The 11,850-nt window shown below is 45.6% G+C and overlaps 1 protein-coding gene across 3 annotated transcripts in view; it reads right to left on the reverse strand.

Moving 5' to 3' along the window:
• The window catches only part of DRC11 (dynein regulatory complex subunit 11), a 179,043-nt gene that overhangs the window by 159,818 nt on the left and 7,375 nt on the right, over positions 1–11,850 (reverse strand). For all 3 annotated transcript variants that reach the window (XM_081491109.1, XM_081491108.1, XM_081491110.1), the window contains exons 2-3: positions 5,797–6,121; positions 4,403–4,522 (exon numbers count right to left, since the gene is read on the reverse strand). In XM_081491109.1, coding sequence (XP_081347235.1) covers positions 4,403–4,522; positions 5,797–6,121 — 445 coding nt within the window. The remainder of the gene's footprint in view (positions 1–4,402; positions 4,523–5,796; positions 6,122–11,850) is intronic.

Raw genomic sequence — 11,850 nt, forward strand, 5'->3', positions numbered from 1 at the left:
GCAGCAGACTATAGGAGGGATGCCAATGAAAACGGATCGAGATCAGCCTGAAATGGCTACCAATGTTCCATTAACTCCATAGTAGAAACGTAGAAATTACAAATACAGATCTGCTATGAGAATTTAAAATGTGAAATACAGACGAAGGCAAATGCTGGCTTTAAAATCAATTACAGAACCATCTAGTGAATGTGACTAACATTCAGGCCATTTCAGGAGTATTTAACTTTGTAAGGGAAACCTCTCCCAGCACCTCCATATTTGTCCTTTAAAACATCTATAACGAACTGCTCAAGAATGTTGTCTTTGGAGATCTCACGTGGGGGAAGTTTGGGCAAAGTTAGGGAGGGACAGAGTGGCTTTTCGAGGACAGGGATGAGAGGAAGGTTGCTGCTGGTGGCAGGTGCATCCAGGGTCCTGCGTGGGCTCAGGCCCGAGGCCCTCTGTCGTCCCGGGAGGGAGGGCAAAGCTGTGGACCTGGTCTGGCTTCGCCCAAGTCTCCGGCCTGGACAGAGGCACAGGGAGAGGCTGTTTGAATCCCAAAACCACTCAATCACAGGCTGAGCCCTTTCCCAGGCCTCAGGGCGCAGCAACGGCCCCACGTGGGTCCGGGCAGGAGAGTGCAGCCCACAGGCAGGTGCTGTAGCTCATCCCCTGGGCCACAGCTCCTCAGGACGGTCACTTCTCCATGTAACAGGGGCGGCAGCGGGGAATGCAGAGAAAGCGGCAAGAAAGGGAGGGAAGGGCCATTTATTGAGGACCTACAGATGCCAGAAATGCTTTCCACATGCTTTCTCATCCAATTCACAAAGCAACGGCCAAGACAGGTATTACTGTGACCAAGGCTGGGGACCTCCCTGCTGGCCCAGTGGCTAAGACTCTGCACTCCCAAAGCAGGGCCTGGGTGTGATCCCTAGTCAGGGAACTAAGATCCCAAGTGTAGCAAATCAAGATCGTGAGTGCTGCAACCAATCCCCAACGCAGCCAAATACTCCTCTGTAAGGGGCTTCCCTGGTGGCTCAGATGGTAAAGAGTCTGCCTGCAGTGCGGGAGACCCTCGTCTAATCCCTGGGTCTGGAAGACCCACTGGAGAAGAGAAGGGCAACCCACTCCAGCATTTGCCTGGAGAATTCCGTGGACAGAGGAGCCTAGTGGGTTATAGTCCACAGCATTGCAAAGAGTCGGACATGACTGAGAGACTAACTCTTTCCCTTTTGTACCTATATAAAAAGAAGACTGAGGGTGAAGAAAGTAAAGTAATTCAGGCAGTTCCCACGGTTAATAAGGGACTCATCCCATTTGAAGCGAGACAGGTCACCCTCTTTTATGAAAGCACCCACTGCCCCTCAGCGTGGAGGCACCAAAGCCTTCCAAGGAAGCTCTTTCACACAACTGCTCAAGGTTCGGTGTCCAGGGGCATCTTGCTGCTTCAGATTTGCAGGGAGCACTTCTTTTCAATAATGCACTTTGGATGTGAAGGTAAAATGAATATTGCATGCGTGCGTGCGTGCAAAGTGGCTTCAGTTGTGTCCGACTCTTTGCAACTCCATGGATTGTAGCCTGCCAGGCTTCTCTGTCCATGGGATTCTCCAGACAAGAATACTGGAGTGGGTTACCATTTCCTTCTCCAGGGGATCTTCCTGACCCAGGGATCGAACCTGCATCTCTTAAAGTCTCCTGCACTGGCAGGCAGGTTCTTTGCCACTAGTGCAACCAGGGACGCCCAAAATAAATACTGCTGTGCTGCGCGTAGTCACTCAGTCATGTCCGACTCTTTGTGACCCTGTAAACTGTAGCCACCAGGCTCCTCTGTCCATGGGGAGTCTCCAAGCAAGAATACTGGAGTGGGTTGCCACGCCCTCCTCCAGGGGATCTCTCCAACTCTAGGATCCAACCTAGGTTTCCCGCATTGCAGGCAGATTCTTTACCATTTGAGCCACTGGGGAAGCCCAAAATGAATATTATGCTGGTATAAATCAGATGATGTATGCATAAACCCTTAAGCATAGGGACGGTGCTCAGCAAATGTCAGTCATTATTGTCTTTTCCTTTAGATTGAACACTGCCATTCTGAAAACAATTTCAACCCTCATGGAATACATGTGAGGGATTTGAGATGTCAACTCAATACAGCAAAGATATCTGAACGTCAGTGGAGGCCATAAGAGTAAATACTCAGCATGACTGGTGCAGAAGTAGGCAGTTATTTTCCCTTTATCAAAATTCTTCTTGGGGGGATTTCCCTGGTGGTCCAAAGGCTAAAATTCTACGCTCCTAATGAAGAGGGCCTAGGTTCGATCCCTGGTCCGGAAACTAAGATCCCGTATGCCACATGCCACACAACAGGAAAAAAAAAAAGAATTCTAATAAAAAAATTCTTCTTGGGGTATACATTGTAGATATCTGCAGGAAATAAACAGCTTAAGGCCAGAGCAGGGGTTCCAGTGAGACACCAACAGACACAGGAAAGTCACACAGACACCCAGGTGTTGCCCAGAAGCCCCATGTTCCACTGAGCACCCTTAGGTTCCCCAGAAATGGGGCCTGGAAAACAGAGATGGACGGCTCGACCTAAGGAGAGAGGAGCCGCTGAGGCTGAATGCTGAATGAAAGCGGGGCAGAAACCTTTCTACCGCTGACCCTGCACAAACCAAGATGGACGGGGGGAGGACAAACGGCAGGGAGGACGTCTTAGTGCGACTGTGCCACCTGCGATGTAATCACCCTTCTCCGTCTTCCCAGGAGATCGTGTGGATGCTGCACTACGTGTCAACGCTCTGGGCCAGGGACTCCTGGGGGTGGGGGTGTCTGGGGTGGGGGCTCTGTTCTGGTGACATGGGAACTGGAGGCACAGACCCAGGAGCCAGTGGTGAAGGGAAGGCTGGACGACCCCCAAGGCCAGATTCCCAGGAGTCTACTTGGAGGAAAGTCTGATGCAGAAGAGGGGCCAGATGTTTAGGGCAGGAGCACAATGAGGGAGGGGTGGTCCTGAGTGAGGTGGGTCAGGCAAGGCATCTGGAGAGACACTGTGTCACACCAGGCTCTGCAGAAAGAGGGCCGCTTGATTGGTTGGCATGTATGGCTGGGGTGCAGCGAGGAGACCACACCCTGCATGCAGTGTGAAGCCGCCCATGCAAAACGACAGGCGGCTCAGGGCTCGGTGTGTGTGCCCACACAGAGCAGTACCCGACTGCGTCCTGCGGCAGCGGGCAGACAGGGCACGCGCTGCTCCCTCCTCACTGCCATCCCGGGGTTGAGGGGGGGCCTGGAATCTTCCTTAACAGTGCCCCGCGGGCTGGCAATGCCCCCTGGGGCACACCCGTCTGAAGACCATGGAAGTCGACTTCCCCTGTGCACCTAGGCTGCACCCACAGTCTCAGCACAGTGAGACTAACGGTGCCCTTGTCACCCTGCACCGTCCCTGGGTGGATGGTCTGCTGCTGCCTTAATGCTGAGGCTGTGCAGACCAGCTGTGGGCGGGAGGCACCACTCTGAAGGCAGGGAGGGGCGCTGGAAGGCATCAGGTTGCGATGGCAGTGCCCTGCGGAAAGAGCTGCCCGCCAGGAGGCTGCAGGGAGGTAAACGCAGAATTCACGAGAAGGCAGAGAGAGTTAGAGCCAAGACAGCTACTGAAATGGGCAGAGGGTGCAGCTGCATGCACCCCGAGGACAAAGGAGGAAAGCGGTTCGAGCTCGCACCGGGCTTTGCCCGGGACTGTCCAGTGGGTCTACGGGTTTCCCCCCTTTCCCCAGAGAGAGCCCACTCCAGGTGATCTAAATCCACTCAACCTGAAGTGACTTTTTAGGATTTTTTTTTTTTTTGATGTGGACCATTGTTGAAGTCTTTATCGAATATGTTATAACATTGCTACTTCTTTTTTTTTAATCTTTTGGTTTTTTGGCCGAGAGGCATGTGGAATCTTAGCTCCCCAACCAGGGATGGGGCTTGCATCCCCTTAATTTGAAGGCAAAGTCTTAACCACTGGACCCCCAGGGATATCTCCCTCAACTTGAAGTTACAGGAGGTCAATCAGCATTTTCAGAAAGTGTTGTTTATGGCTCCTAGTTACTCAGTACTTAATTATTTCATATAATTAAGAACATTCAGCTTCTGACCATAGGCTGAGTGACTTTGAGATGAAACATTAAACTGAGTCGATAGTCTCAGAGCTTCTGATTTAACCAATACTATGTTTTGATCTCTAAGTTCTTGGACAGGAGTGGTTATGACTTGTCAAGAACACACCCAAAAGTTATGCAATGTCTTATTGATTGAATAACAGGGGGGAAAGGGTGCTGCTCTCCTCGCACTGAGAATAGTCTGGTTTCTCCCACAGTTTGGAGCAGCAGAAAAGGAGGTTTTACAGATTATGGGATGAAGTTTATTAAAATGATATACAAACCTTTTCAGATACACTTAATCCACTTTCTGCTAATATCTGAGAGAAGATTTTCTCTCTTTCTTTTATGACTTCCAACTTCTCCTTCAAAAAATACTTGGGTATGGGGATATCTAACTGTTGCTAGAGAAGAGAAAGAAGAAACAAAAGAGCACTTTGGTCACAATTCCAGGACCTAAATCCATGTGAAACCTACAGTCAGCACAAGGGCATCAGAGACTCACTCAGCCTCCCACCCTTGCTTATAAGGGGAGGAAGCCAGTGGTGTGAAGACAGCTTGTTCCCATCAGGTAGGCCCAAATAAAGTCAAAAGGGGAAAGTATAACTTATCTCATTTTGATCATTATTGCAAAATTCCAGTAATCCATATCAATTAGGCCTCAATGAACTAATGATAGCTTAAGGAATTTTCTTTAAAGAAATATAATCCTATCTGAGCCTATCTAAAATAATAATTTAAAGTCGGATAGCAAAGAATTGAGCAATAGAGCTCTTTGAATTAAATCTAATAATTTAACATCAGCACATTGACCATTTGTGTGTAAATAGTCACAATTAAAAAAATTAATTTGGTTTTATTTTTACCTTAATTACTCCATTAAAAAAACTATTTACAAAATGAATTTGCTTTATTAGAAAACTTGTTTCTATACACTAGTATAAACTCCTGCTCTTCATTTGTGTACAGGTATTTCAAACTGTTGCTTAGTCACTTAGTTGTGTCCAACTCTTTGCAACCCCACGGACTGTAGCACACCAGGCTTCCCTGTCTTTCACTATCTCTTAGAGTTTGCGCAAAGTCATGTCTATCTAGCTGGTGATGCCATCCAACCATCTCATCCTATTAGTGGAGGTCAAATGACTTTCCCATCCCGAGGTCAATGATCAAAACTGTAGAAGTGTTACTAAAGGATCTGAGTCACCACTGAGCCAAAGCAAAGGAGGAGATGCATCTTCCTGGGAATTAGGAACCAGCAACCAAGAGGCTGCTCATCAAGAAGATGGTGGGAGGCAAAGGCCAGAGAGAGATATCTTCTGGAAACAGAAGAAGTGGCATTGCTGCTGGAAACTGGGGGGATTATTTGTGAAAAGGTCATCCTACTCCCTTCTTCCAACTGGCTCGGGCAGATACTGTGGTGACAAGTAAGATCACAACCACCCCAGTGTTCAGCAGACCCCAGGACCATGCAACAATTCATCTGAACCAAAAGCTGAATGAACCCCATCCTTATCCATGGCAGTGAAGTCTCATTGAAGGGCTATGCTTCAACTTTCGATACAACATATAACCAGTAAATATGCCTAGAAAGTCTGTAGACAATTGGTTACAGGCCTACATATCTTATTTACAACAAAAAGAAGCTAATATGAAAAAAAAAAAAAACTTAAGTACTTACAGGCGCCAACTTTAGATCCTGTAAGATATCATCAAAGTAATGGAACTCAGTTAATTCCAACTCAACCATCTCATTCTTCAGCTCCAGGATGCGACCCATCACTGCATCGAGGATTTTTCGGATCAGAATGCGTTTCTGTGGGTGGACTATCTGGTCATAGACATTCTCCAGGTTTCTGAAGATCTGCACATATTTTATGTAGAAGGTGGCTAACATCTGGAAGATGAACACTTGATTCCTTTGTGGTTCCATCATCTTCTGAGATTCTTTATCAAGCAAAGAATTGAGGGCTTCTTGAGTCTGATGCCACATCTTATTATACATTCTGAGGGAAGACAGAGTAGATAGTTCAGGAAGCAGAAATTACTTTGCAAGGCATAGGTATTGGGCATCTGGTGTAACAAAATGCAACATACCATAAATATGAGCTGAGAACACCACATGTAGTTGCAATGTTCTTTAGACCACGTACGTTCCATTTTGTTGTGCATGTGAGTTTTGGATATGACTACAACTATTATTATCGAATAAATAGTTTAAAAAGCCTTTCACCTTTGGTGGAAGAAGGGGGCAGTGGAGGGGAGACCCTTCCATCTAACTCTTCCACTCCTCAGCCTCCCCGCCTGCACGCCTCCTCAGTTAATTCCAACTCAACCCATCACTGCATTCCGGAGCTGAAGAATGAGATGGCTGAGTTGGAATTAACTGAGTTACCAGCCGGCCTGGGAGGCTGGCTCCTCACCCTTGTCTGAGTCAGTGAGGGGTGCAGCCGGGGGTGCTGAGAGGCGGGAGGGTTAGATGGAAGGGTGTCCCCTCCATTGCCCCCTTCTTCTACCAAAGGTGTAGGGTGGTGGCCACCTCCCCAATCCCTTGTTGGTTTCCCAAGATTCAGCCACACTTTTGTCATCCAGCCCCCTATTTGCCCCCCACCCCCCATCCCCCCACCATACCCCATCCCCCCATTTCCACTGAGCATGGCCTCCTATTCCTGCCAGGACTCTGACCAACACACTCATGGAAGAGACTTTGGTGTTCTTTCAAAATCTGGGCAAGTTTTGGCTCTCATTTTATATCTAAGATCCAGTTCTGAAAAGCTAAGTGGAAGTTCACTGTGTCTGGGAAGGGACTTCTTATAACCAGCGGGCCTAACCAGGGGGCGAGGGGTGGGCAGGATCGTGGCTGTCTCCCTGGGAAGAGGGTAAAACCCACCAATGTCCATCCATCTCTCTCCGTAAGGTCTTCCCAGGAACGCGCCAGAGAGGGCGGCTCCAAACATCAGCCTGAGAAGCTCGTGGGTCCAGGGGGCTGCGGGCTCTCACGGCCTGTCCTGGGTCAGCCCAGCCTCCTGTGCCTGCATCCATCTGTGTCCTGCGTCCCACCCCAGGTCCAGGTCACCTGCACCGGCCTCGGCCACCAGGATGGGAGCAGCTTAGCCCCTGCTCTCCGGGGTGGAAATGCCCCTCTGCTGATTTGTGACCAGTCCCCCCACCTCTGAACGACCTTCCCAGGGTCCTGCAGACTGTTGATCACCCACCTCTGCTGATCTGCAGGTCACACTCTCTACCCCAGCCCTCCCTTTCACCCACATCTGCTTTCTGTCTTCTGACATCATCCTGCTATCTCTGGTCAAGCATTCTCATAGCCCTTGTGTGTTTACAGCCCTTACTGCCTTTTCAGAGGCCGTCATGGGAGGAGGTGGAGATACACACACTGGTCAACCCACCTTGTTGAACCGGGAGCCCCTCATCTCCTGCCTGAGGTCATCCCCAGGCATGCCCTCTGGAACTCTCCTCCCCCGTCTGCCCTTCCTCACGCAGGCTCCTCACTCTCCGGTGGGTAAGAACGTGCGAGCATCACACACTGAAGCCACAGCCTCCGGCCGAGTTCTGAGCCGCGTGCCATCCTCGCAGCATCCATGGGGCAGGGCAGCTCCCATCACTCCACTGGGGTGGGAGGTAGGGTCTGCCCTTCAGAGGGGAGGTCAGCATCTGAGCCCCGGTCTGCACAGCTGTGAGCTGAACCCACAATGCAACCCATGCTGCCACCTCCACCTCCTCTCAGAATAAAAGAAGCCCCCCCCACCACGAGATGCATTTACCATCTCCACCTCCTCTCAAAGTAAAAGAAGCCCCCCCACCACGAGATGCATTTACCATCTCCACCTCCTCTCAAAGTAAAAGAAGCACCCCCTCCACCACCACGAGATGCATAACCACAACATCTGCTGAGACAACAGGTAAGAAATAGGATTTCCACGTCCATCTGCCTGAAGTTAATATAAGTTTAAAAGTAAAATTAAAATATTTTTAAAAATAAAAGTTTCAGATAAATGAAAATAATACTTAAAATATGTTTTTTATAATTTGATTTTTGTTTTATTGATCAAAATTCCAAATTAAACATATACATAATTAACATTTACTAACTAGATGTCATGCTAAGTTATTTAAAGATGGTAAGCCACTACCTATACTCTGAACATTTTTCAAAATTAAGTACTGTGTTGCTTCTTCATTTTTAGTACTAAACTCTACTGAACTACCTCCACTCTCTCCATAAATCACCTTAAATTCAAAACAAACATTTGCTTTGTTAATTTCGAGGACTTGAAACACTTTAAGAACAAAGCAACATTCTTATTTATAGAGAAAGATAAATATGGAAATCATAGTATTACCATAACCTTAATAGGTGGGACTTTTGTTTAATTTCTAAACCTATTGCCATGTTAGTGCTCATAAAACAAGAAAGGAACTTAAATCTGTTACTGTTTCTATACTCATTTCTAAACGTAAAAAATTTTTATTTTATTCAAGTATATTTGACTTATAGTGCTGTATTCGTTTCTGCTGTTTCTTTTTCCTATGCTTGGAGCAGAGATGGGAGATTTTCATCTTCTTGGCCCAAAATGAAAAGCTTCTCTTGATGTGAAAACTCTTTTAGGTTCAAATGAAGATGATGGTAACGGCTCATATTTACATCATGTCGGTCACTGTTGTAAGTACTTTGCATATATTAACTCATAAATCCTCTAAACCCTGTGAGACAATTGTTATTATTATTCCAATTTACAGATGAGGAAACCGAGGCACAGAGAAGCTACTGCCCAGAGTTGTGTAATCTGAATGTAGGATTTGCAGCCGGACTCCAGAATTCAGGCTCTGAAACCTAATGGACTCTGGTTTGTCAGGACAAACCCTGGAGGGCAGAGGTGTGCTGGACACCACAAGAAAACAAAGATGTATAGTTAAAAACTGAAAAATAAAAGCCATATGATTATTTCAATAGATGCAGAGAAAGCCTTTGATAAAATACAACATCCATTTATGATAAAAACCCTCCAAAAAGCAGGAATAGAAGGAACATACCTCAACGTAATAAAAGCTATATATGACAAACCCACAGCAAACATTATCCTAAATGGTGAAAAAGTGAAAGCACTTCCCCTAAATTCAGGAACAAGACAAGGGTGCCCACTCTCACCACTTCTATTCAACATAGTTTTGGAAGTTTTGGCCACAGCAATCAGAGCAGAAAAAGAAATAAAAGGAATCCAGATTGGAAAAGAAGAAGTAAAACTCTCACTGTTTGCAGATGACATGATCCTCTACATAGAAAACCCTAAAGACTCCACCAGAAAATTACTAGAGCTAATCAATGAATATAGTAAAGTTGCAGGATATAAAATCAACACACAGAAATCCCTTGCATTCCTATACACTAACAATGAGAAAACAGAAAGAGAAATTAAGGAAACGATTCCATTCACCATCGCAATGGAAAGAATAAAATACTTAGGAAAATATCCACCTAAAGAAACAAAAGACCTATATATAGAAAACTATAAAACACTGGTGAAAGAAATCAAAGAGGACACAAATAGATGGAGAAATATACTGTGTTCATGGATCGGAAGAATCAATATAGTGAAAACGAGTATACTACCCAAAGCAATCTATAGATTCAGTGCAATCCCTATCAAGCTACCAACAGTATTTTTCAGAGAACTAGAACAAATAATTTCACAATTTGTATGGAAATACAAAAAACCTCAAATAGCCAAAGCAATCTTGAGAAAGAACAATGGAACTGGAGGAATCAACCTGCCTGACTTCAGGCTATACTACAAAGCCACAGTCATCAAGACAGTATGGTACTGGCACAAGGACAGAAATATAGATCAATGGAACAAAATAGAAAGCCCAGAGATAGATCCATGCACCCATGGACACCTTATCTTCAACAAAGGAGGCAAGAATATACAATGGAGAAAAGACAATCTCTTTAACAAGTGGTGCTGAGAAAACTGGTCAGCCACTTGTCAAAGAATGAAACTAGAACACTTTCTAACACCATACACAAAAATAAACTCAAAATGGATTAAAGATCTAAACGTAAGATCAGAAACTATGAAACTCCTAGAGGAAAACATAGGCAAAACACTCTCCGACATAAACCACAGCAGGATCCTCTATGACCCATCTCCCAGAATATTGGAAATAAAAGCAAAAATAAACAAATGGGACCTAATTAAATTTAAAAGCTTCTGCATAACAAAGGAAACTATAAACAAGGTGAAAAGACAGCCTTCAGAATGGGAGAAAATAATAGCAAACAAAGCAACGGACAAAGAATTAATCTCAAAAATATACAAGCAACTCCTGCAACTCAATTCCAGGAAAATAAATGACCCAATCAAAAAGTGGGCCAAAGAACTAAACAGACATTTCTCCAAAGAAGACATACAGATGGCTAACAAACACATGAAAAGATGCTCAACATCACTCATTATCAGAGAAATGCAAATCAAAACCACAATGAGATACTATTTCACGCCCATCAGAATGGCTGCTATCCAAAAGTCTACAAGCAATAAATGCTGGAGAGGGTGTGGAGAAAAGGGAACCTTCTTACACTGTTGGTGGGAATGCAAACTAGCACAGCCACTATGGAGAACAGTGTGGAGATTCCTCAAAAAACTGGACATAGAACTGCCATATGACCCAGCAATCCCACTGCTGGGCATACACACCAAGGAAACCAGAATTGAAAGAGACACATGTACCCCAATGTTCATCGCAGCACTGTTTACAATAGCCAGGACATGGAAGCAACCTAGATGTCCATCAGCAGACGAATGGATAAGGAAGCTGTGGTACATATACACAATGGAATATTACTCAGCCATTAAAAAAATGCATTTGAATCGGTTCTATTGAGATGGATGAAACTGGAGCCCATTATACAGAGTGAAGTAAGCCAGAAAGAAAAACACCAATATAGTATACTAATGCATATATATAGAATTTGAAAGATGGTAACGATAACCCTATATGCGAGACAGAATAAGAGACACAGATGCATAGAACAGTCTTATGGACTCTGAGGGAGAGAGAAGGTGAGGGTGGGACGTTCTGGGAGAATAGCACTGAAACATGTATATTATCATATGTGAAACAGAACACCATTCCAGGTTCCATGCATGAGACAAATGCTCAGGGCTGGGGCAATGGGATGACCCAGAGGGATGGGATGGAGAGGGAGGTGGGAGGGGGGTTCAGGATGGGGAACACATGTAAACCCATGGCTGATTCGTGTCAATGTATGGCAAAAACTACTACAATATTGTAAAGTAATTAGCCCCCAACTAAAATAAATCAATTTATTAAAAAAAAAATTATCATATGTGAAACGAATCGCCAGTCCAGGTTCGATGCATGATACAGGGTGCTCAGGGCTGGTGCACCAGGATGACCCAGAGGGATGGGATGGGGAGGGAGGGGGAGGGGGGTTCTGGAAGGGGAACACATGTACACCCATGGTGGATTCATGTCAATGTATGGCAAAACCAATACAATATTGTAAAGTAAAAAAATTGATAAATAAATAAATTAAAAAAAAAAACAACACCTGAACTTTTGGGCTTCCCTGGTGGCTCAGTGTTTAAGAATTCTCCTGCCAATGCAGGAGATGGGTTCAATCCCTGGTCGAGGAAGATCCCACATGCTGTGAAGTAGCTAAGCCTGTGGGCCACAGCTACTGAGTCTGTGCTCT

Source organism: Giraffa tippelskirchi, chromosome 5 (genome assembly GCF_054371585.1).
Source record: "Giraffa tippelskirchi isolate mGirTip1 chromosome 5, T2T-mGirTip1v1.2.pri, whole genome shotgun sequence".
NCBI lineage: Eukaryota > Metazoa > Chordata > Mammalia > Artiodactyla > Giraffidae > Giraffa > Giraffa tippelskirchi.